Source organism: Centruroides vittatus, unplaced genomic scaffold (assembly GCF_030686945.1).
Source record: "Centruroides vittatus isolate TY-2023 unplaced genomic scaffold, ASM3068694v2 scaffold_435, whole genome shotgun sequence".
Taxonomy (NCBI): Eukaryota; Metazoa; Arthropoda; class Arachnida; order Scorpiones; family Buthidae; genus Centruroides; species Centruroides vittatus.
Genome location: NW_027122708.1, coordinates 1,300,280 through 1,325,716, shown reverse-complemented (window position 1 = coordinate 1,325,716; position 25,437 = coordinate 1,300,280). Strand labels below are relative to the sequence as shown.

At 28.8% G+C, this 25,437-nt stretch overlaps 1 protein-coding gene across 1 annotated transcript in view; it reads left to right on the top strand.

The window, feature by feature from the left end:
* Nucleotides 1-25,437, top strand: part of Sap130 (Sin3A-associated protein 130) — a 94,013-nt gene that overhangs the window by 5,368 nt on the left and 63,208 nt on the right. Inside the window, exons 2-7 of the mRNA XM_067287101.1 lie at nt 3,153-3,338; nt 8,978-9,098; nt 12,169-12,387; nt 13,542-13,684; nt 19,176-19,273; nt 20,284-20,428. Coding sequence (XP_067143202.1) covers nt 3,159-3,338; nt 8,978-9,098; nt 12,169-12,387; nt 13,542-13,684; nt 19,176-19,273; nt 20,284-20,428 — 906 coding nt within the window. The 5' untranslated portion in view covers nt 3,153-3,158. The remainder of the gene's footprint in view (nt 1-3,152; nt 3,339-8,977; nt 9,099-12,168; nt 12,388-13,541; nt 13,685-19,175; nt 19,274-20,283; nt 20,429-25,437) is intronic.

Below are 25,437 nucleotides of genomic sequence, written 5' to 3'. Positions count from 1 at the left end.
TTCAGGTTAAAACTGCTGGATTCTATTTTTTTTTAATACAACGCCGTCATTTTTTATACAAGACGGCATTGTATTAAAAAAAATAGAATCCAGCAGTTTTAACCTGAAGAAGGACACGGAAGGCGTCTGGAAAACGTTTGTTAATTTGAATTGATTATTTTCACACTAGTCACAGGCTCAAGTAAGTTGTAATTATCTAATATACACCCCGGTGTGTGTGAGGAAGATATGTTCAATTTTTATTCTTTGAAGATTACAACATTGGAATGAAAACAAAAATCTACTACATAAAGCTAAAAAAAATGGGTAGTCTCTTTCTGTCACGGTATGCCAAAAATGGCCAATAGGGGCACCCCTAGCCATTATTTAAATTAACAATATAAATTATTTTTATTTGTAATTTAGTATGCTCTCATGCCTGCATCAGGCCTTTCAACTTGTTTCGAAAATAAATGTCATTCCAGTTTTTTCTAAAGTATCCATGATATATGCAAGTTTCTATGACATATTTAAATTTAGAAAGTAACCTAAATATATTCATTAATATTCTTTATAACACATCTCCATAATACAATTTCCATAAAAAAGTTAAAATGGTATTTAAAATAGAAGTAGAATTAAATAAGATCATAATTCCTAAAACAAAACCACAAATTATGCAAACAAACAATCTGTATAAATTGTTAAAAGTAACAACACCTGATCAAATCCTTAACTACTATAAGCAGTCAAACAAAATACATCTTTTAGGCTCTTAACACTCAAAACCAAGAGTCTGGATTAAATTTTAAATGAATATTTATTTAATATTTAAAATATTAAATAATAATCAAATTAGAAATAAAAGAAATTTTTAAGAGCTGAGTGATCAACTTTCCAACCAGTGTAACACTGGTCGGAAAGTTTGGATATTAAAATTACATTGGATATTAAAATTATTTTTTATTTAATTTTTTAAGTTTATTTTAATATTCACTATTATCATTTATTTTATAATTATAATTACATGTACAATAAATTAAATTATCAAATACCAGATTATTTGGGCAAACTATTAATTAATTTCTTAATTTAACTGATGAGCTGTGTTTGTGTTACATAATAATCCACAAACAAATACAGACACTGTGAGAGTTTTTCTATAAAAAAACAAGAATAATCACAATTACACAAAGCTATCTCTTGCAGACAAAAACAGGACACCATTAAATCTATACAATGCTGATATTCATCTAACAGTAAACATATGAAAAAGAAAATTCAAACTGGAAAATAACTTAAAAATATCATGCAAACAACCTTTTCACTTTCAAGCACACTTATATATAACAGTACACAAAAGATGTACATCATGAAGCATTCCTGGATTTCAAGAGCTCCTGGATAGGAATCTTAATGATCTTAGCCGTCCTACTTCAACAAAATCAAAATGCTGGTTGACTTGGTGGCAATATCTTTGCAGAGACAGAAGGCTTCATGCTATACTAGACCAGGTCATAAATGCAAAAAATACAGAAAGCACATTTTTAAAGACAGCACTTACAGATGACACTTGTAGGAAATGCCACATTGTGCACAGGTGATTGTAATTAAAGTATCTCTATTAAATGTCTAGAGAGATACTTAGTACTCCAAATACAATCAAATTTGGTATGATGTCGTTTTAGGACCAGCAAAAGACATTTCCATTAAAAAAATACTAGTATTATTAGTACCAAAACTCACTTATTACACCTTTGGCATTACAAGCAACAAAAATTTATTGTGTAGGACATTCATGCTATAAAGAGACCTTAGCAATGCTTGGAATACTACTTAATGTGAACCCCATTCTGAAGGCATAAACTGAAGTTGATGAACAATGTGTGTTCGACATCTGACCATAACTGATTCTCTGTGATGCTTCTCACATGTGTAATACTGTCTTTCAAGGCTGCCAAATTTGCAAAATATTTACACTTTTTAAGTGTCTCTATCACAAAAAATCCATGCAGATTCAAAGTACCAAAAATGTAATAGTGGTAAGTTTAAGCACTAGAAATGTCTTTTGCATCTCCTGAAATGTCATTATACCAAATTTTGCTGCATTTAGATTGCTAAGCTATAGCTAAATTTAATTGCTAGATTGATAATTAAATATCTGTCTAGACAGCACTGATTAGGGCTACTTTACCCTATATCACATTTTGTCGTGTTGCAAACTTCTAGTTCATATAGACTACTTACATCACAATAACTAAATATCAAATGTAATACATGAAAAGCTTGCACACAAACACAAACCACAAGAACATATCCACATATCCATAAATTACAAGTTACATATCCACAAGAACCATACTACAAATGCACATCTCAAACATTCAAAGAAGATAACACACAAAATATTCTTTAACAAGCTGTAATAATAAATAACACAATAATCCATCATAATAGACAAGACATCACATTCATTGACAAACAAAACAAAATCACATATAACTGTTCCAAACACCCACAATATAAAAAAATGCAGGTATTGAAAGTATTTATTACTCAACACTCTCCCACAAAATAAAATGAAAATTCATATCTTAGAAATCAACTCCAGAAAACATTTAATGGAACAAAAATATTTTCAATCTAAGTTGATAGGACTTCATCAGTTGAACATATTTGAATGAAAAAACATTCAAAATATAGAAAAGAAAAGAATATAAAAATTTAAATATAATTCTAAAGTGTGAATTTATTTTCTCATGTTCCCTCCAGTTTATGTACTTTGTTACTAAATAAAGTGCTTATGGAAAATGGATAAGGCATTGATTGTGCCTGTAGTTATCTCTTGCACTGGCATTATATTGCATATACTATACAGAAGTCTAGAAATGCTAGGTCTTAACAACAGCACATATACTGTATTACTTTACAGAAAAAGGCTTGATTAAGCACTTGTAACATAGGAAATGATTAAATAGAGATTACATATACAAACAGCATATAAAAAAAACAACAGTTTTTTTTACTGTACCTCTGCTTTGTGTAATATTTGTCTAGCATAATATTAAGCATGATATCAACCAAATAGGAAACAATCCACTAACAATAATAATAAAGTTTACATTAGATTTGTTAATGAGCAAATGATAATAAATAATTTTATTTTTATGTAGTGAAAAATGCCTGCAACACAGAAACTAAATGATAATCAAACTGAACCAGAAGAAGGTGGTCAGTCTCAGCCTATTGATTTGGCTCAAAGAGTATCTTTATCGTCGTCAGTTTCTGCTCCCATGACGGCACCTACAGGTCCAGTTACGATGAGAACTCATGTAGATCCATCTAAACCGTCTTTTATGGTAAGTAATTTGTATATAATAATAATATTTTCTTAATCAAATTAATGTTACTTTAATTAATATAAAAAATTATTGAGATACTGTTGAGATTTGATAATGAAACAAACAAACCAAAATGGTAAGAGCATCATCTTTAGTTTTGATTTTGTTAGTAGAATAATGGAAAGTAATGCTACTGTTTGTTGAATTATAATATAAATGTTAATCAATCATGAATACAACTACATTATCGTTTAATGTCTATTAGCATCATATGTTTTAACTGTCAACAAGACTGACTAATTGCTCATGAAAGCTGACCTTGAAAAGTTCATCTTTCATTGGACAAACTATAAATCAATTTTTTAGCAATACATTAAATTTTTAGAACATGACAAAGTATTTCTGCATAGCTATTCAAAATGAAATAATAGAAGCTATTATGGAAAAGATTTGGGTTAACATCCTACAAGATGTTTCTTGTCTCATTTCATTCATATGTGATACTACTCAAGACATCTCAAAAATTGATCAAAGCCAGATATATATTGCAAAATGTCTACAATAACCCACACTTTTAAGTGTTCCCAAAAGCAAAAATAATACAGATCAAAAGTGTCATAGTGGTGAGTCTTAGATGTCATTATACCAAATTTGACTGCATTTAGATTGCTAAACTATAGGTAAATTTAGTTGTTTTCAAGGGGACCATCAACCCTTGTGCTTCTTAAATTGTTTGATTTTTTTAATATGTTATAGTACACATTTATCAAACTAATACATAGTGAAAAAACTCTTGCCAGTGTGCAAGGTTTTCAAGATATCAATGTTTAAAGTTTTCTGTTTTGGTTATATACTGTTTGTAAAAATGAATCACAAACATGAGTAGTCGAATGAGTAAGATGGGTGGTTGGCAGGCTGAACATTGTGGCTTTGTGCCTTTCTTCTTTCCAAATTTCTTTTAAAACAATTTTTTTTCTATAATATGCAATTATGAGAATTATCATATATTGTATATTAGATCAAAAACATATTTTATAATTGAAAATAAATTTGATATACTCTTAAACCAACAACTGTAGGAAATGTATTACTTTACTATTCAACAGAAAAATAAAAACCATTTTAAAATTCTATAAAGAATTTTATTTGTTTTATATAAAAGTATATCAGCATCATAATTTTATCAGTTCTTTTTCTCAGAATCTTGTTCCAAATGAAAATATTAGCAGATATTTGGATGGTAAATATTGAACATTTAAAACAAAACATCAATTGAGACCACACATATATATAATCAAATAATCGACATAGGAATATAATCAAAATTAGTCTCCATTTTTTCTGAAATATAATTTGCATTTTTAGACTTGTGTACACTATAAGTAAAGAAATTTCAGAATGTTAGCAAAAAATATTGGCAAAAACATCAGAATACAGTAGAGAGTCGTTAATCCGAATCAATTGGGGACTGGGGTTGTTCGGATTAGTGATTTGTTTGGATAACCGATTATGTACGAAAAAATATATTAACCTGTCCAATGTTCAAATTTTTCTTCGTTGCATGTTGCTTCGTGTTGAACTTTTCTCCGTTGCGTGTCGCTTCGTGTTGAATTTTCGTCGATTTTAAGCCTAACGAAAATTTTTATAATAATAATCGAGGCTATCGTATCGTTAAAAATTATTTCTTTATTTTGTACAAACAAAATAAATATATTGAAGATTATAAAAACATGAAAATTATACTTTAGAAGTAAATCTAGTATCAAAAATGTTCGATTCAGCACGACACAGTCCGACTGAAAATTGTTCGGATAACCGGCAATTCGGATTACCAGGGTTCGGATTAACGACTCTCTACTGTATAGCTTACCTCTTCATATTTTTCATTTTCATCAGTTTAGTTGAAAACAAAGTAATCTTTATCCATAATAATTTTTCTATTTGCCAGCATATGCACAATTTGTTTAAAAAATTTTTTGCCCATAGCAGCTGAAACAGGTGATATCTTATCTAGAGCTGAACTACTAATTATATTCTTGCTTTGCAACATATTTTTACAATAAATTAGAACATTTGTAAGTTCATCCTTCTGCTACTATTCAACATTCTCCAAATTCAAAATACTCATCCCTGCACTTGTATAATACTTGCATCTTACATTTTTTTACTGATTTGATTTTGCACTTTCCTTACAACAATGCTTTCTACATGACAGTTGGAAAACTGGAGTAACAATTTGTGTCAAGATGTAAAGTGTGAATTGTTGTATGATTATTTTGGTGACCCTGATATGCAGCTACTACAATTAGCACATTTATGATAATTACTTTGTTTACAGTTTACAAGTTAGATAGGAAGACCATCCTGGTCTTTGGGATATGCTACATGGAGTCATTTTCTTTGAAGTGGGGGTGGCAACTTTCTTGTACCAGATAAAGTCATAAAGTCAAAAGAATTTTTCCATTGAATAGTAAAATAGTAAGTTTCCTACAGTTGTTGGTTTAAAAGTATATATAATCTATTTACAATTATAAAATATGTTTTTTGACTTCATATACTGTATATAATTCATATGATTGTATTACAGGAAAAAATTGTTTTAAAAGAAATTTGGAAAGAAGAGAGGCACAAAGTCACGACAATCAGTCTGCCAACCACTCAACTTACTCATTTGACTATGCATGCCTGCAATTTGTTTTTATGAACTTAGTATATAACCAATACAGAAAACTTTAAACATAGATATCTTGTAAATCCTTGTGCATTAGCAAGAGTTACTTTGTTATATATTAGTTGGATAAGTGTACTTAACATATTAAAAAAATCAAATAACTTAAGGAGGGCAAGGGTTGATAGCCTCCTTGTATCAGTTGACATAAGTGATTACAAGCTTTCAGTAGATGTAGAGATTCACAAGGACTTTGAGATTGGATTTGAGGAAGTGAAAGGACAAACAACAAAGAAACTTGAAATTTTTGGCTTATTTTGGAAAAACAACTTAGATGTGCAAACACTCAGAGGACTTGATTATCACAGAGCAGTATGTTTATCATGTATTCTGGAATTCAAGCAAGGATTAAGAACATCCAAAATTTAGTATTCTGTGTTCATTGTGCAGTACACAACTTAAGCCTAGTCATATACAATTCCAAATCCTTTTATTTTATATAAAAGAAATATGAAAGTTTTGTGCTTGAAGGACTCTGTCTTTTTGCACACAGCATTAAATAGTATGAACTTAAATCAGAATCCTTTCAACTTATCTCCCTAAAGAGACTTTGCCTTACTTGTTGGAGTTTCATAAATAACTGCATCAGAGCATTTATTTTCTCTACCCTGATGTAATGAAAATTCTGACTCAGATTACACTAACTGGGTAGTCATCAGCACAATATTAGCAATGACATCAAATACCTTGTGATATTTGATGTCATTGTTAATATTATGGAGGTGAAGATATTGTCCAGTTAAACTGGGCAGTGTCTTTGCCTCCATGCTAAAGTTGGAAACTTGAGCTCACTTCAAGTCAAAGAAAGTATAAAGTAAAATGAGACTTTAATGAACTGATCTAAGATAAAAGAATACAGTATCCTGCCAAGCACTTCCAAACCTGAAATGCTTAATGCTACACTATGTACATTATCATCATCTGGTTTAAAGTCTGACTTACTGTACTAAATGAGATTATTGAAACTTCCACAGTTATATTATCTAAACATTTGACTAAAATGAAAGATGACATACTACATATTGTTGCATTGAAATGTTTTAACACTTACCACAATAACCTGGCTTATGAGATAGATTAACAATTGTTGGAAGTTTGTAGTTCATTTAAAGATAAATGGCAAGAATTAAAATACATCTGTAGCCTAGCTAAGTTTTTTAATTGTCAAAAACCATTTATTGGCCATCATTTTTCCAGACGTGCATACTTTTTTGACATTTACAGTCACAGTTGCCAGTTGTGAGCACTCTTTAAGTCAAAAATTATTAAAACTTATCTGAAGAACTATACATCTAAAAAATAAAGACTTTCCAACCTGACTCTGATTTCCATTGAGCAAGATTGTACAAATTCTGAACAAACAGTTTTGCCACTGATCTTTTGATGTCAGCTTTACATATTGTAAAGCTGACATTGATGGTGAGGATGAGAATGACATAAAAATTTGCATACTTACGTGTTATTCATAATAAATAATGTAAGAAAGATAAAAAGATCAGTGGCAAAACTGTTTGTTCAGAATTTGTACAATCTTGCTCAATGGAAATGTAAAGCTGACATTGATGGTGAGGATAAGAATGACATGAAAATTTGCATACTTATATGTTATTCAATAAATATCAGCTTTACATTTGTAAAGCTGACATTGATGATGACAATGACTGAATATGTAATAAACTGAAATGTTCTGTTTTGACTTTGACATTTTGAAATGAAAGATTTAAAAAGTTGTCTATTTTAAATGTTAGCAAACTCATTTAAATCAAATTGCTTTTAAAGATATACAATTTTCTGAAAAGTAAAGCTATATTATTAATTTGTCTCAAAATTAATTTTGTTAATGTTTATTTTAGCTTGCTTTTAAGTTTTTTAACAGTTTTTCCATACTAACTGATATTACATGGTAATAATGTAACACTATATCCTGAGTCACTAATTAAATGCTTCCTACATTTCTATATTAAATATGAACTCATATTTACACTTGATATCACTGACAGCACAAATTTTTTTAGAAGTTATTGTTAACTTTTAATGTAAGTAAAATTTGCTAAAACTTAGAATAGAGGAATCACCAACATCTGCAATACAGACAATCGAAGTGAATGCATACTGCACATAATGCATCTGAGCCCATTCATTGAATGAGTCTTGTTGTGGAAATTTTAAGTTTCCTTGTGAAATTCTGTCTGGATTTCTTTAATCTGGACAAATGTTGAAAAAACCATTGGTGAACCTGTACTATATTTGAAAAAAATTTTTATTTTAATAGAAATTTTTACAGATATTTTTTAGAAAATATAAAAGTAGAATAAGTGTATCAGAAATTGACATTTTACTGTAAGTCTCTTTTAGGTTTGATGTGTTGAATGTAAAAATATATAAACTTTTACTTTATTGATAGCTAAATTTTAAAATTATTAGAAAACAAATATTTTCCTGAAAAAATACTTTTTGTTATTTGTATATGAAATTCCAGTAATAGCAGTGTACGATTAAAATATAACCGTTAGTTTAAATATAATTAAAAACTAATTTATAATGTTTATAGATCATTCATTATCTAGAATATTTTCCTAAAATGTTTTTCTAAAATACTGTTCAAACTTGACCAACTTATTGTCAATTGTAATATTTCACCAGCTAACTGATATATCAAAATCAAATTCAAAAATAAAAGCCTCAGTGGCACCCTTTCGGAATAATTCTTACAATGTGTGTTTTTAATTTAATTTCATAACAGTAAATGGTGAAACTGAACAGTTTTCATCTTTAACTAGCTAATTTAAAAATTTTTAATTTCTAAATAGCAATAAGTACAATGCCAATTACTGATACAGTTACCATATCTCTATTCAAATAATTAAAAACTGATTGAAATCTATTTTTTTTTTTTTTGTTAATTCTGCCAATTTTTTTTATTCATTAGACTTTACATATGAGGGTTCCAGCAGTTCCAAGACCTTCAGTTCCATCAGCAAATCAGATTATTAGTTCATCAAGTATGTTGCCTGCTTCTGTGGCATCTGCTCAGCATCTTGCAAAACCTGGTTAGTAAAAGCTTTAGTATTTAATTAAATTAGTTTTGTAATTGAAATTTTATAATATTTAAGAAATTCAATTATAAGTGCATTTATTTGATTTTAATATTGAGTTATATAAATTAATTTTTAAGTGAACTAATAATTACAGTAATACCTCGGTTTTCGTTGATTTTTTTTGCAAAAAATTTGTCTCGGTTTTCATTGATTGCCTCCGATTTCATTGGTGTGCCCAAGTGACCTCGCTGCTAATTTTGCAAAAACAAAGGGTGACCCATGCGTTTTCCAGCTCAGTGTGACATTATTTCTCGTTGTGTGAACATCACCCCGCAACGGCCCACTATTGGCTAACGGTTCCATTCCTTGAATACTGGGAGTTCAGCCGTGGGTTTGTGCTTTGCCAGGGTGAGCTGGCCACGTGAAGTTTTTCGGGTTTTCTCCACGTCTGTAACACCTGAATAGGGGCCAGTTACCCTTAAATGGATTTCCCTGAAGGCATTATTCCCCTCAATATGACCATCATAAACGCATACAACTACTATTACATGACAGTTATGTCACACTTTACCATGGGGCGGTATAGGCTAGAAGCTTATGTTCAACTAGCTTCTACAAGACAAGGCATTACCCTGCATGTCTAGTTGAACAATTCCATTGCTTTCATCTTAATGCTAATTATCTTATCTTTAATCTTAATGCTTTTAGTATTTAACACTATATTAATTCTCTATAAAATGTGTTTTTGGTATGTATTTTGGAGTGTCTAGAACAAATTAATTGGATTTACATTGATTCATGTGGAAATAATTGCCTCGGATTTCGCTGATTGTTTTCAGACGGATTATCGACGAAAACTGAGGTGTCATTGTATTTCAATGAATACTACAATATATATATATATATGTACAGTACATATATAATTGTATTTATTGAAATAATTAATTATATCACTATATATATATATATAGTGGTATAATTTCAATAAATTTATATGTATATAGTCAAACCTGTTTATAATGAAATCCCATGGGACAGCAATTCTTCTGTATTAGACAAATTTCTGCTATATACAGGTTACCTATTACAGGTATTTTTTGATTAACACAATTAATTAATCCCTCAATGCTACTGTATATATCAAAATCATGTTAATCAAATACAGTGGTACCTGGATACTTGATGGAACAATCACCACTTGCTAGAACAAATTTTCTGTTAATAACAAATATTTTTATTTTCATTTTCATTTTGTCATCCATAAAAAGTTTTCTGTGATAAAAATGAGTAACTAATTTAAAAATAAAATAAAAATAACTTTTACAGCAATTATTTATTGTGACATCATCAAAATGCTGGGCTTCAATTTTTAATCATATTTATAATTAATTTATTTAATTTAAAATATTTGCTCTCCATCTCAAATTAGTAGTGGCTTGCCTCTGTACATCATACTTTTCCTTTAACAATAGAGTTGTGACAGTCATCTATTAACTGCTTTTAAGGAAAAATTTTTGAATTGAAATAATGTGACTTTCGGTAAGTTTATATATAGTTAATTGGGCCTCCTGCCATAAGGTTTCCATATCGGGTCTCGGATTTCATCTATCTAACTCTGTTCTTGAGATTAAGGAAAGACTGATGGATGGATGACAGTGGGAATTTATAGGTCTACAATTTTTTCAAATTGCAGGCCAATCAAAATCTCATTAGATTGATCTTTTAGAACATTGAATTAAGAAATCTGAGAGCAAAACTGAATCCTTGTTATGTCTTTGCAACAGAATACAATCTGTTTTCCTATTTTTTGCTTATAATGGGACATCCAAGCTTTGACATTGCTTTTTGCATCAGCATTTGATTTTGCTGAAATTTTTATGTTTTAGTAGATCTCTTCCACTAATGCTTGGTAACAACTCATGACAATGAGCAGTAGTTTATGATATATTATTTTTTTAAACTTTTTTATGTGTGTTGTGAGTTCTAAAAATTAATTGTAACAAGTGGGCATGGACAAGTGAGTAAGGCACAGGGTTGGAAAGCTTGATGTTGCAGATTTGTCTTGCTTTTTTCCAACTTTTTTCATAATTTTCTTCTGAAATGTGCAAACCAATGAATTAATAGAAAATATATTTGGCCCAAAAATACTATTATGTAATTATTAAAACCATTTACATATTTTAAACTTAACAGCTGTGAATAGCAAATCAATACATTTTTACAGTTATTGGTTTAAAAATGTAAATGATTTTAATGATTACATAATAGTATTTTTGGACCAAATATATTTTCCACATTTTTTAAGAATTCCTGTGATATAAAATAATAAAGCAGTATGAAATGTTTGTCAATATAAATTATTATGTTCAAAGATAAAGAAGTTGTTAATATTAAAAAAAAGTTGTATGTACATTTTAGGATGGTTTTAAAATTTTGTAATGCACCCTATTATTTTCTCTTATGATTTTCTCATATTACATTTAATATATGAAATTATCACTTTACAAAAGACAACATCCAAATTGTAACTATTATATATAGCTACAATTTTATAACAGCAAAAATCTAAAAGTGCAAATTTTAACATAATTTAATAACTATTTATTGTAATTTGATTCTGATGTCTGTTGTAAAGTGATAATTTTATGTAAGATCAAATTAATGATTAAGAGGTATAAGAAACTTTATTGACTTAGAAACATAATCCAAAAGTTATTTATTATTAAAACTGATCAAATTAGTTTAGAAAATAAGTTCTATAATAAATAACTACTCAATATATTTGTATTGCTATCTGCTAGATTTATATCAGGCTATATTATATTTGTATCTAATTAGTTATTAGTCTTAATATAGCCCAATAGATAGTCATAGGGGAATCATTTGGCAATAAGTTCTACAAGTTCTTGAAAAGTGTTGTTTTTAGAGAACTTTGAAAATATATGAATTTAAATTTTTTTTGTTTCACCATTTAATTATTACTTTGTACACAAATGTTTTAGTTTTATATAGCAGTTTATTTCATATAATTTTAGTTGTTTGAGAATTTTCTCATAAAATTTTACAATCTTCTGTGTTTCAGGCACTTCTACTAACTATGCATCATCTGCTGGAACATTAGCTTCATCTCGACATGGTTCTATTGCTACAATGCATCCTGTAGTAACTCTTGGACCAACAAATATTTCTGGAAATGCAACTATGACATCAATTATTAGAGGTACTCATTCTGCATCACAAGCGATGTCTGGACATTTAATGAACACTTCTCACATGCCATTTTCTTCTCATGTGCCACGAGGTAAGTAGTATTACTGATTTAAATAGCAATATTATAATTAATATAACATTGAGATTATAATATGTTTGAGTTTCATGAATGGTCATTGAGAGAATTTATATTTAAATATGTCTCTCTCTTTCTTATTTCTATGAGAGAAAAATGGTGATAATTGAGTGCATATTGTTTGTTTTCTTTCATGTTAAAAGTTTTCATTTTTTAATGTTTTCTGCACATATATTTAGAAAAGATAGACAAGTATCTGACAAATGATTAAATTTCAGTGATTTATTAAAATTATAATATTTTAATATATTTCATTCCTAATTAATCATGAAGTATCTCTTATCAAAGAAAAATTTATTATATACGATGTGAAAGTTTCTACAGTAGACATCTACAATTTTTCATTATTTTAGGTTATATTCTCAGCTTATATTTCTAATTATATGTTAATGTTTACTCTAAGCATATTGATGTAATATTTGTGATGCACAAGATTTACATGTAGCTTGGAGTTAGTTGTTACATAACTTAGATTTTTCCATTTGTATAAAATTACTGGTAAAGTTTGCTTAAAGTTTCTGTACATCTTAGCTATATCACATGGTATTAAAATTCAAATTTTAATATGAAGCACTTAAGGAAATAAAGAGTGAAACTGCTTACAGAGAAAGTTAAATCAAATAAAAATTTACAGGATCATTTCTGAAGATGGGTGATTGATGAATCCAAAAGTACTAGGCTATGAAAGAACATAATATATATAAGCAATTGTGTATTCCAAGAAAAGCAGAAGTTAGTTACTAGTTTAAAAGTTTGAAATAAGTTGAATATGAAAGGCTAAATTTATGTAATTTCGTAAATCATTTTATAAACAAACTTCTTGTGAGAATTTTGAATCAGAAAAATTTCAGATACAAAATATTATTTTGAAGTTATTATAAACTTAATAAAGATTAAATTATATTTTTTTTATTTTTTATTGCAGTGGCATAGACCTTATCTAATATATGTATTACCTTCATTAAAATTTATGAAAGTAATTTACAACTTTTTCTGTTTTATTTAACTGTTCTGCTTCATTAAAATATAACTTAAAAATTTTTGCATCCTGTGCAAAAATTTTTAAGCCCTCATTAACATTTTTTAAAACAAATTTTTATTTCATTTAGGTCCTGCTGCTGTTGCAAGCATTAGCACTGCTCCAAAATCTGCTGTTGCTACTCCAGTTTTAAGACCAGCACATACATCTCCATCAATAACGTTACCTGTTCCTGGTTCAGCTGCAGTTACTTCATCCCATGTTCAGATAACAGTAAGTACACAGTAAATCAATATTTATATACTCATTGATAAAAAAAAGTAATTACTAAGAAGGAAGTGGAATCAAATAAAACTTTATTAGTGCAAATGTAATGATGACAGTAATAAGTGATTACAGTGTCATAACATAGGAACCATTTCTGTGAAATAACAATACAATTTAAAGCAACCTGTAATATTTTGTAAGTTACATGTAATAATATGGTTGGGCATGGAGGTAGTATCTGTATGCTGTTCTATGAGAGATTTACTCTTAGATGTTGCAGCTGCCACTCCAGATCCCTCACACTTATAGATGATCAAAGCTGGCATCCCATTTGGTTCCACAAATTTTTAATGAGTGAAAAATCTGGAGATTGAGTAGGCCAAGAAAATATGACAATGAGATGGAAAACCTGAGAAACCATAGCTGTGTGCAGCTGAGCATTACCTTGCTGGAAAATGACTATTTGCAATCCTGTCATGAAAGACCACAAATGAAGGCACAGAATTTCCTGAATGTATTGCTATGTCATCAGTGTCCCTCACACTGCTACTAGTGGTGATGGACTCCCATAGAGATGGTTCTCCAAACTAGTGCACCAGCAGTTGGGGGTAATAAGGAGCTGCTCAACAGTAAAGATAGAATTGAAGTGCTCATCAGTGGTCCCATGCACTAACACAGTTGTTGTCCATTCCCAAACAGACTAATATGTAGCAGTCCATGTTTATCAGTCATAACAATGCTGCAAATGAAGCTGATGATGATGAGATGCTACTAGTAGGAAACATGATGATCACTGTGCAAGCAAATTTGACTCTGCTAGTTACTTTTCAATGGTACAGGAAGAGATAAGATTGAAGAGATAAGAGGATTCTGTAGTGAGAGGCTCACTACAGAATCCTCTCTCTTTCTGAGGCTTCCACCTGTCTCTGGATGGTGAATAAAGAAATGCTGCAGCTGTTTGTGTTTGTTTCATGATCATATCTCCTGATGGTCTGCTTAGGACAGTGATGGAAAACCCATAATCCATTCAATGATTTCAAGGTATCTGTATTGAAAGTTTAGAAAGAATTAAGTTTTTTATAAATTATAAAAAATATTTGATAGATTCCAAAATTGGGCATATGTAATGTGAAAGCAGGGTCTTAAAGCTGTTGTAAAAAGTCTTAAAAGTCACTAAGTATAAACTTCAGATAGAAAAATTATTGTCAAATAAACAACAGCGGATTTTCCATTAACCAGAATATTTATTTTTGTTATTATCATATTATTTTCTTTACACTTATATAAAGTTTATTGTTATTTTCTAATACAGATTAAAATTGTTAAATAAATAAATTTAGCAAGAATTTTATATTTTTATTTTTTAGTTACTCAAATTGATTACTTGACTCACAATTTGGAGTTATTAAATTTTGAATTTAATTTTGTCCCATCTCTGGAAAAAGATTTGTCATTGCTGGTCTAGGGCAGGGATGGTGAACGTTTTTGAGTCTGCATGCCATATTGTAAGCATACTTAGCTTTAAAGATGTTAATGCATGCCAAAGTCTTAGACTTCGAATAATGATATTTAAAGAAATTAAATGAATATGCTTTAATTTGAATAAATGTAAAAAATCTGATTGAAAAAAGGATGATTGAAAAAGACAAAAATCATATGATACATTACGTGCCAGATGATTTCTCTTACGTGCCACTTTGGGCATGCGTGCCATAGGTTTCCACCCCTGGTCTAGGGCATCCAGAGCCTGTTTGTAGTGTATGTTCTTAACATATCACTGCTTACAACACTTCCTCAACTCAGGTCAGAATGGCCCATATGGCAGGCAATTTGGAAAAAAGGCCATCTGCTACTTTCCTCAATTTGATGAGGTGGCTTTACTTAAACTCTGTCAGCTATGTGCATTGTGTTTGGCTGTGTTGTACAGGCTTACCTGGTGTTTGAAGACTTCCAAACAACAGGAACACTGAAAATTGTGAACACAGTGTGCTTCTGTGAGCCTTTTTATAGAATACTAGAGTAGTGATTTTGGTGACATTATCTGGCATGCAATCAGACTGTGACTAATTATATCCACATCTGTCTGAGACATAGCTAGATGTCAAGTTATGCAGTAATCAGACTATTCTATCTGATACATAACTTTTTTGTCAATGAATGTAAATAAATTCAGTCAAGTTTACATATCATCAGTATTTTTGTAATGCTTAACAACAGTAGCAGTATATAAATTACAACATTCTAATATTTTAATATTGCCAAGCCTTAATATAGCCCAATAAAATCTGACAGACTGTTTGGCAAAAATAATGATGTTTTAATTTTATTTCAAAATATTTATTTTTTAGAATTTTTGGAAAACTTTATTATTAAATAATAAAAATAATAATTAAAATAATACATGAAATTATTTATTGAAATATTTCTCTTAAAGAAAAAATAAATCTGTATTACTATTCATTTTTTATAAGAATGATTATTGACAGAGATTATTTTACTTTTCATAATGTTTTTTTCTTAAAAATTTATTTTTCAAATTTTCTTTGTGTGTTTAAAAGATCTTGAACTAAGTAAAATATTGAAAAATTCTTAGTGTTATACATATATATATCAGGTAATCAAATAAATGTCAGTTTTTGAAATGTGGGAAAAAGCTTGATTTTTTTTGTTTAAAATTATATTTATCAAAATATTCACCTTCATGTTCAATTACACTTTTCCAATGGGAGGGCAGTTTGAAAATACCATTTTTAGCATTAAAAATTGAGTTACTTCCTCTTTTATAGCTGCATGATTTGTAAATTGTTTTCCATACATATAATTATCCAAAGACAAAAAAACGTGGTAATCTGACAGAGATAAGTCAACAGGCAAAAGTTCTCATCCCAATTGTATTATTTTGTTTCTTGTAATTGCTGAAATGTGTGGATGAATGTTATCTTGTATAAACAAAAACATCTCTACAGTTCACCAAAGATGGCTGTTTTAGCCTTAATTTGTCATGTACTCTTTGTAGCCGCTCATTGTACAAATCTTCTGAGAGGGTTTGATCAACGTTCAAGTACTCACGATGAACATAGATTTGTTTTGGGAGTCATTCAAATTATGTATAAAAATGGTATTTTTAAGCTGCCTTCCTGTTGAGAAAGTGTAATTGAATGTGGAAGGTAAATATTTTGATGAATAAAATTATTTTAATTAAAAAATACAAACACCTTTATTCCCATTTCAAAAATGGTATTATTTATTTGGTTATCTGATATAATTTAATTTTCATTTGTATTATTTTTTAATACTATATTATCATCACTTACTAATAATTTTCATATGCATGGAGGGGAAATTATTATTGTAAAAAATATAAGAATTGCTTGTAGAATGCTTTACTTTGAGAACAGATAAACATATAACCAACTATTTTTGTTATGTTGTTTGAAGCAATATACACTTGAAATGTATTAACATAAAACCATAAAAATCATATTACTGAATTTCAAAGATTTACAACTGTAAAAAAGATTTTTGATCTAAAATTTAAAAATATTGAATGAGACTAAGACTGCGAATCAGTTTTTCCCATTCAAACTTTAAGTAAAAACTAAAAAGAAAAGATGAAGTTTACATAAATTCCATTAAAAAATATAATTGAATAAAATTTTTACTTTATACTGGTATTAATATAACAATGAAACAAGTAAGATGAATAATTATGATACTACAAGTACATAAGTAAATAGTTGTGAATATGCTATATTTGTTTTCTGCTTGTGTCCTTTTAGTATCATATAACTTTTACAAAGAATATTTTGTATGAACACATTCATCTGATTTGGTAAATGTGTTAAAGCTTTGTGTCATGGGTTTGAATCCCATTTTGTACATGACATTTGTGATTACCAGATTTTAATAGAGATTATTGTTTTGGAATGCTCAAAAGCCACTAGTGTGGTGTTGCACATTAAAAAATTAATTATTAAAATGTATTACAGTAGAGAGTCGTTAATCGGAACACTGGTAATCGGAATCGCCCGTAATCGGCACGATTTTCAGTCAGACTGTGTCATGCTGAATCGAATGTTTTTGATACTAAATTTACTTCTAAAGTATAAATTTCATGTTTTTATATTCTTCAATATATTTATTTTGTTTGTACAAAATGCAGAAATAATTTTTAACGATACGATAACCTCGATTATTATTATAAAAATTTTTGTTAGGCTTAAAATCGACAAAAATTCAACACGAAGCGACACGCAACGGAGAAAAATTTGAACATCGGACAGGTTAATGTATTTTTTCGTACATAATGGGTAATCGGAACAACCCCAGTCCCCAATTGATTCCGATTTTCAACTCTCTACTGTATTAAACATAGAATTTTTATTTGATAGTTTAATACTGTACTGTGGAATAAATTCAAGATGGAGATTTTTTCATTGAAATTACTATGCTCTTTGATCATAACAATAAATCAACTTTTATTTCACACTATGATTTTTTATAAGAAGTTCTGTCATTATTTTAAATGCAAACATAAAACAAATTTAGTTTTATTTTTGTTTATTGTTGAGTTATTATAACTCAAACTTTGTCAAAATTTGTCATATGTTTGAATTTTCTATACTTATTATTTAATAATAGCAAAACTCAGGCAATTCTAAAAAAGGAAAGATTACCTTTCATCATAATCCTATCACTTCATGAAAAATATATCAATAATAAATATTATTAAGGGGAATAAAATAGGAAAATTAAAACCAGTGAACATTGTTTCAATATTTTTGGAACTTAAAAAACTATTTTCTAAATGGCCCAGTTCTGAAATACTGCATCTGATCTTATTTTTTTCTTTTAATTTATTTGAAGTCTTAAGTTCAAATAAATTCAAATTCAAGAAAATTTTTAATTCTAAATCATTGTTTTTAAAATGTAAAAATCTTTCCTATTTCTTTCTACCTTTCATTCTGTTAGAATAGAATATACTTGTTTTGCTATTTATTTTAAAACTTAGTTTTTTCTGAAAGTATATTTGATAATGAAAAGAATTACCATATTTTATGGCATATGAGATGCAACTTTTATTTATTTATTTTTTTAAAAAAAAAAAGAAGGCTCAAAAATCATCCTGTGTCTTATATTGGAGTTGTGATCACCCATAGGCTAATGAATTGCCCAGATGACCTTCAATAGAGAATAGGTAATTACACTAAATACTTTTTCCTAAATATTCTGTGATGAAAGGAGGTGTATCTTTTATGCTATAAAATATGGTAATTTTTTAAATCAGAACATACTGTAATTGTTTATTATTGATGTAATATCAATAAATTGTGAATATTATTACATTTGAAAAAAATGATTTATTAATGATCTCTTATTATATTTTATTTTATATATTTATATAATTATTTTCTCAATTATTATTTTTTGTTTTATAAGTTATTATTGGTAAATACTTACTGTTAAAATTTTTAAAATATGTTTATTTCCCATTTAGCCAAGATCTACAGTTTCTGGAGGAAGAACTGCCACTCCACCAATTCCCAAACCAGCATCTCCTTCATTGTCTATGACTCAAGTTATTGATTTACAAAAGTAAATATATTTATTTGATATTTTATTAAAACATTTAAAATATCAGGTAACCAAGAAAGTTTTGCCATTTTTCTATCATAGAAAAGAACAAATGTAGAAAGAAACCAATTTATTCATCAAAATAGTTACCTCACAGGTAATAACTTTTGCCCAACAGAAAAGAAGCTTATAAATACCACTTTTGTAAAAATTGTGATTTTTAGAGGCTAAAAATCTGGCCAATGTCTATTCCACAGCCTCTCTGTTTCTTAACTGTTGATTGTATAGATTTAAAAAGATGTGGTAATCTGAATGAGTAATGTCAGGAGAATAAGTTGGGTGCATAAGAAGGTCTCTTCCAAGACTGAATATTGTCACAGGTAACATGTGGCCTTGCATTATCCTGTAAGAAGACTGTCCTGTAAGAGACTGTTTTTTGTGGGTTCACTGGCATTCTATTGCTATTCAAAAGTTGAAAAGACATGACTGAATAGTCATGTCTTTTCAACTTTTGAATAGCAATAGATGCTTCAATACCTCTTGTTTCTATGCCATTTAAATTATAACTTCACCTATTAAATTATTTGCATAAATACTCTATTAATTTATAGTTATGGAAAATGACATAACTTTTTTGATTACCTGATAATATGAAGTTTTCGTGAAAAGCACAAATACAAGTAGTTCTTGACTCACAAAAGAGTTTTGTTTTGTGACTCCTATTGTAAGTTGAATATAAGAAACTATTTTAGTAATGGGTATTGTTCTGAAAGCTGCTCATAGCTTTACACAATTCTGCATATGTATAAATATTGTAATTATCTGGAAAGCATTATCTCTGAGTGGAAAAATGTAGCAATTGCTGCCAAATCTGGTCACTAGAAATAAGTGTTAGATGTATTTGTATAGATCTAGTATATGCAGTAATCATGAGTGTGGGATTATGCCAAATTATAAAATTTGATTAATAATAAAGATGATTTTATTTATTTGTTTGTATTAACATAATTATTTAAATTTTATATTTTTAGATCAACAAGTCATGTTGCTTCTGTTGGGCATTTATCACAGACAAGGACAGTTGAACCAACAGTTTGGTCGGGTATAACGCATAATGTTGCCTCTAGTAAACAAGTGCATATATCTCAGCCAATCGTACAACATCTGCAACAACAGGTATGAAGATAATATATGTATATATAATAGAAAATACACTGTATATAGCAGCTGCTCCTGGGCCAAGTTTATCTTTGATGTTGGTACATCAAAGATAAACTTGGCCCAGAAGAATAAATTTTTTGTCAAAATACTCTTTTTACATTTATGTTACATAAATTATAAAACAATGAACAATGTATAATTTGTAAGAAAAAGTTATGATCAAACATGATGTAAACCATCAAAAATGTAAAAGAATAACTTAAACCTGTCAGTTATTTGGTGAAATCAGTACTTTTTTACAAAAATTTAAATGACAAGCAAAAGCTCATCAAGATGACAGGATACAAAATGAAAAAATTAATTCTACATGGTTATATAAAATAAAAAGAAGTTAATTTTTATTTAAAACTATGCAAAGTGTAGCAAAGTATAAATTTTTTTTTGTCACAATATATTTCATAATTTTTATGAATTTATTGAATTCATAAAGATTATGAAAATTAGGTTATGAAATTATTACATGTCCTAATAATTTGCCTGGCCTTGAATTTGAAATATAAACTTTTAAGTTCTCAATGTTGCATCAACATAATCCTAACTTACTCAGTTTTTGTTAATCTTTAAATTTGGGTGTTCACTATCCAGAAAAATAGGTAAATTTTGCTTATGATGTAAGGTAGCCCAAATGTCAAATAAAAAATTGTGGAATTTGGTAAATACCACAATTTTTGGAACTTAAAAAACTATTTTCTAAATGGCTCCAGTTCTGAAATTCTGCATCTGATCTTATTTTTATCTTTTAATTTATTTGAAGTCTTAAGTAGTAGTTCAAATTCAAGAAAATTTTTAATTCTAAATCAATGTTTTTAAAATGTAAAAATCTTTCCTATTTCTTTCTACCTTTCATTCTGTTAGAATAGAATATACTTGTTTTGCTATTTATTTTAAAACTTTTTCTGAAACTATGTTTCTATGAAACTATATTAAATTCTATTAGATAATTTCATCTCAAATTATCTAATAGAAATGTTGTTTGACTGGTTTTTGTATAGAAATTTTCCTTGTAGCCTGAGGGGTAAAAATAATTTAATCTGTAGGTACTACAGATTAAATTATTTTTACCCTTCAGGCTACAATTTCCTCTTTATATGTACCATATATTTACCCCTCAGACAAAAAAATTCCTTTTTATATGTACCAGTACGGTACATATAAAGAGGAAATTTTCAGAGCTTCACCTGTCCTGTGTTATTCCCAACATATCTCAAGGTCATGACCTCTGACCTCAACCAGTTGACCCAAGCTATCTCGTTTCAGCATTGGAACGTTTTTGAAACTAGATGTTGCGTGTTGTTATAATTTTTATATTAAAACTAACTTTTGAAATATAATTGTTTTGGTTATTACATTACTATTGGTTATTACATCAATATATCTATTTTGTTTATGCAAAATAAAAAAAAATAATTTTGGATGATACAATAGCCACAATTATTCTTTTCAAAACGTGTAATTTTCATTAGGCTTAACATTGACGAAAATTCAACATGGTGTCACGCAACAGCAAAAACTTTGAACATCCGATAGGTTAACCTGTCAGCTGCGCACTCGCTAATCCGAAACAACACCGACTGTTGCGTACAGGTTTTGTGGTTTTTAAAGTGGTTTTTCAATTTGTGATATCTCTCTTAAAAATTGTAGTAGATATAATCTGTTTTCAGTTTTCTATCACGTACATATTACACTTTACGATTGTTAACTTCAAAATATTATGTATGTTTAAAAAAATTAATAAAATTTAAGATTTTAAAATATTTAAAAAAATCGTTTTTTTTTATAAATATTCCATTAATTTGTTACATACGTTACTTAGACATGTTTATTTTCTGTCAAATAAAAAACTGCAGCTTTCTAAATCAACTTAGAGAAATAATATGGCCTATAGATTATAACGCCGATCGGCGTGGGGGTGGCCTTTCTAAATCTAGGTTAATACACTTTTATTATCGTTGATGTGTATTTGATTCTATTTATACGTTATTTAAACTATTGTACTAATAGTAGACTATAATAAGTGATTATTACGTTATTATATTAACGACTATACATGTATATCTTATGTATTACAGAAGTACCACCATAACCGGAAGTACTTTGTTTTTTGAAAGATTTATGGCTGAATGGTTTAAAAAACAAGCTTATTTGTTAAATAGAATAAATATACATAAAGATTTATTAAATTCATGCTAAAAATAGATAAGAATAACGATTTATAATTGTTTGTTTACGTTTGTAGCTGACAATGTAGCTCGAAGTTGGTATAACTTTTTCCAAGAAAGTTCCTACCCCACAAACCCAAGTCGATGCTTATTGGTCAAAGGATAGTCATTTAGCTATAATATACCAATTAGAACTTAACAGGCCCTCTAACTAGGATTTTATTATCAAATGAACAAAAGAAATGTCTCTTATAGACTTAACATGGAATGGAGGAGTTTTGTGCCTAAATTTAAAAATACAGGGTGGTAACAAATATCGTATTCATTGAAACAGACTTGTAGATAAAAGCCAATCAGTGCTTAAATCGCCACCAACTAGTTAATTACAAAAAAAAATTGACACTTACTCCAACTGGAGTACTCTGCAACAGTTTAACGAAAACCGGTTACTCCAATAACAGTACTCTGCAAACAACTGGTTAAAGAGTTAGAGGGGAATAGGTTTATTAGACATTGGAACATGAAACTTACATGTAGATCCATAATGCTTTCTTAAAGAGCTTGTAAGAATACTGAGATTCTGTATGTGAATTAATTTATGATTTATATAATTTTTTTAAAAAATTTTCTTTGAGATGGAAATATTTTGGAAAATTGCAAAGGATGAAAGGTACACAAAACAGCACTTTATTAACCATGTCTCAAGATGACTGACTGTTGGATCAGTAGTAGAGAGAGTTTTAGAGCACTGGTTTGTAGTTGAAGACTATTTTTTGTTTCAGTGAATGATAAGAAATGACTCTGAAAACATAAAAGAATTGTAAAAAAAATAAAATATGTTGATATTAAGGTGGAATTAATTCTTATTGTGGAAACATTTGAACTGTATTTGTATTTCATTAAACTTTTCCAGCAGTCTTAACCACTTTACATATTTACATATGATATAAATATTAAATAAATAAGCTTCTAGCTATTTGTTAAAAAAATTGCATGCCAAATATGTAAACAAGATGTTCTAAATATTAATGAAATAATAATACACTAGAATCTTTTAAAACTTACAGAAATCAATTGTAATTGTAAAGCTGTTAACCAGATAAGAATACCGAGTGAGGAAGATAGATCTGTTATCTATATATGTAAAAACGGATGTCTGTTGTCTGTCTGTCTGTTCGTCCTTCATGCATTACCACACCATTTATCCAATTACCATGAAACTTCGGGAAGTTGTTTAATACACTCCTGCGAAGGTTTCTGGCATATGTGAAGACCGCCATTTCCCCCTTCCAAAAATATCTTTATATATGGATTAAGGCTTTTATGTCCAACAGATGGCGCTAACTCCGACGACCTAAGTTTTCTTTTCTGTGAGAGTGAACTAAAGCAGATCATTTTTCTATCTATCTATATAAATAAAATATAACATTTGTTTGTTCCTACCGATTCCTTTGAAATTTTGACACAATGTTGCATTCAAATACGCATGTTTTTTTATATAATATACATGTTGAAATTCCCCCTACTGGGGGAGATGGACAGGATTAAGGCTTACCATGAAGAACTCGGCTTCTGTTATACTATTTTACATGTGGTTTTTTGCGTTTTTAATTGCATTTTAATAGGTTACGTCAACAAAATATACACTAAAAAGGGATTTTTCGATATTTCCTTGCGGGGGAGAGGGACAGGATTAAGGCTTACTGTGAAGAACTCGACTTTTATTATACTATTTTAGATGCGTGTTTGATTGCGTTTTAATAGGGTACGTCAAGAGAATGTACACTAAGAAGGGATTTTTTGAAATTCCCCCCACGGGGGAAGTGTTATACATTTATAATAGATACATTTTGAGCCACAACAACATGTGGCCAGGTCTGCTAGTTTTCCATAAAATTTAAAATTATCATATAACATCTTATAATTACCTTGGAAAAAAATATACTGGAAAGAAAAGACATCTTTTCATATTTATATTGCTTACATATGAAAAAAATACACCATGCCAAAAGTTTATATTCAATAGTAGAAGTACGCAAATTATTTTTATTTTTGGTAGCAAAAGATATAGATATTAGAAATGAATGATACATTCTACAAGCAGAAGTTGTTATTCTTGAAAAACAGATCAGAATTGATCATTTTTGAAGAGATGTTCTCTATACAAAAAATGATTTGGTTTATCTGAGGTATTCCTTTATAAATAAACTAATTAAAGCATGCTTATCCTTGACCTGTGGCAATAGTGATGTGAAGAGAAGTTTTTCATATTTAAGAATTCTTCTGAGGAAAAATTGATGTCAGAATGATTGTTCAATGATAGGCTAATTATTCATGATGCTATTAAAAAAATATGACAATGTGAGACAAATGCCTATTACAAAAAGAAGTGCTGAACATGCTGCTTAAAAATATATGAAATTTATTTAGAAGAACAAAACAAAAAGTTGAGAAAACAGTAATTAAAAGAAGAATAAGAAAATGAAGAAAGGACTAAACAAGAGAAACTTCAGCAAGATAAATTTCTGAATTTGAAAGGATCTGTTCATAAATTTATAGTATAAGTAAAACCAATATCTTAAAAAAAAGAACAAAGCTCAGGAGTCAGCTGTTATTCTGTGTAAAGAAGTTAATAATGAAAGGCTGAAGAATGCTAAAAAGAAAGATTTTGAGGAAATTAGAATAAGTCATGGCATGTGCATTTTAAAATTCAGAATAAAGAGAATATGTGAATAAAGACAATAAGTCTTGAATATCATTGAATAAGCAAAAGTCCAACCTCATTGAAACATTCCCTACTAAAAA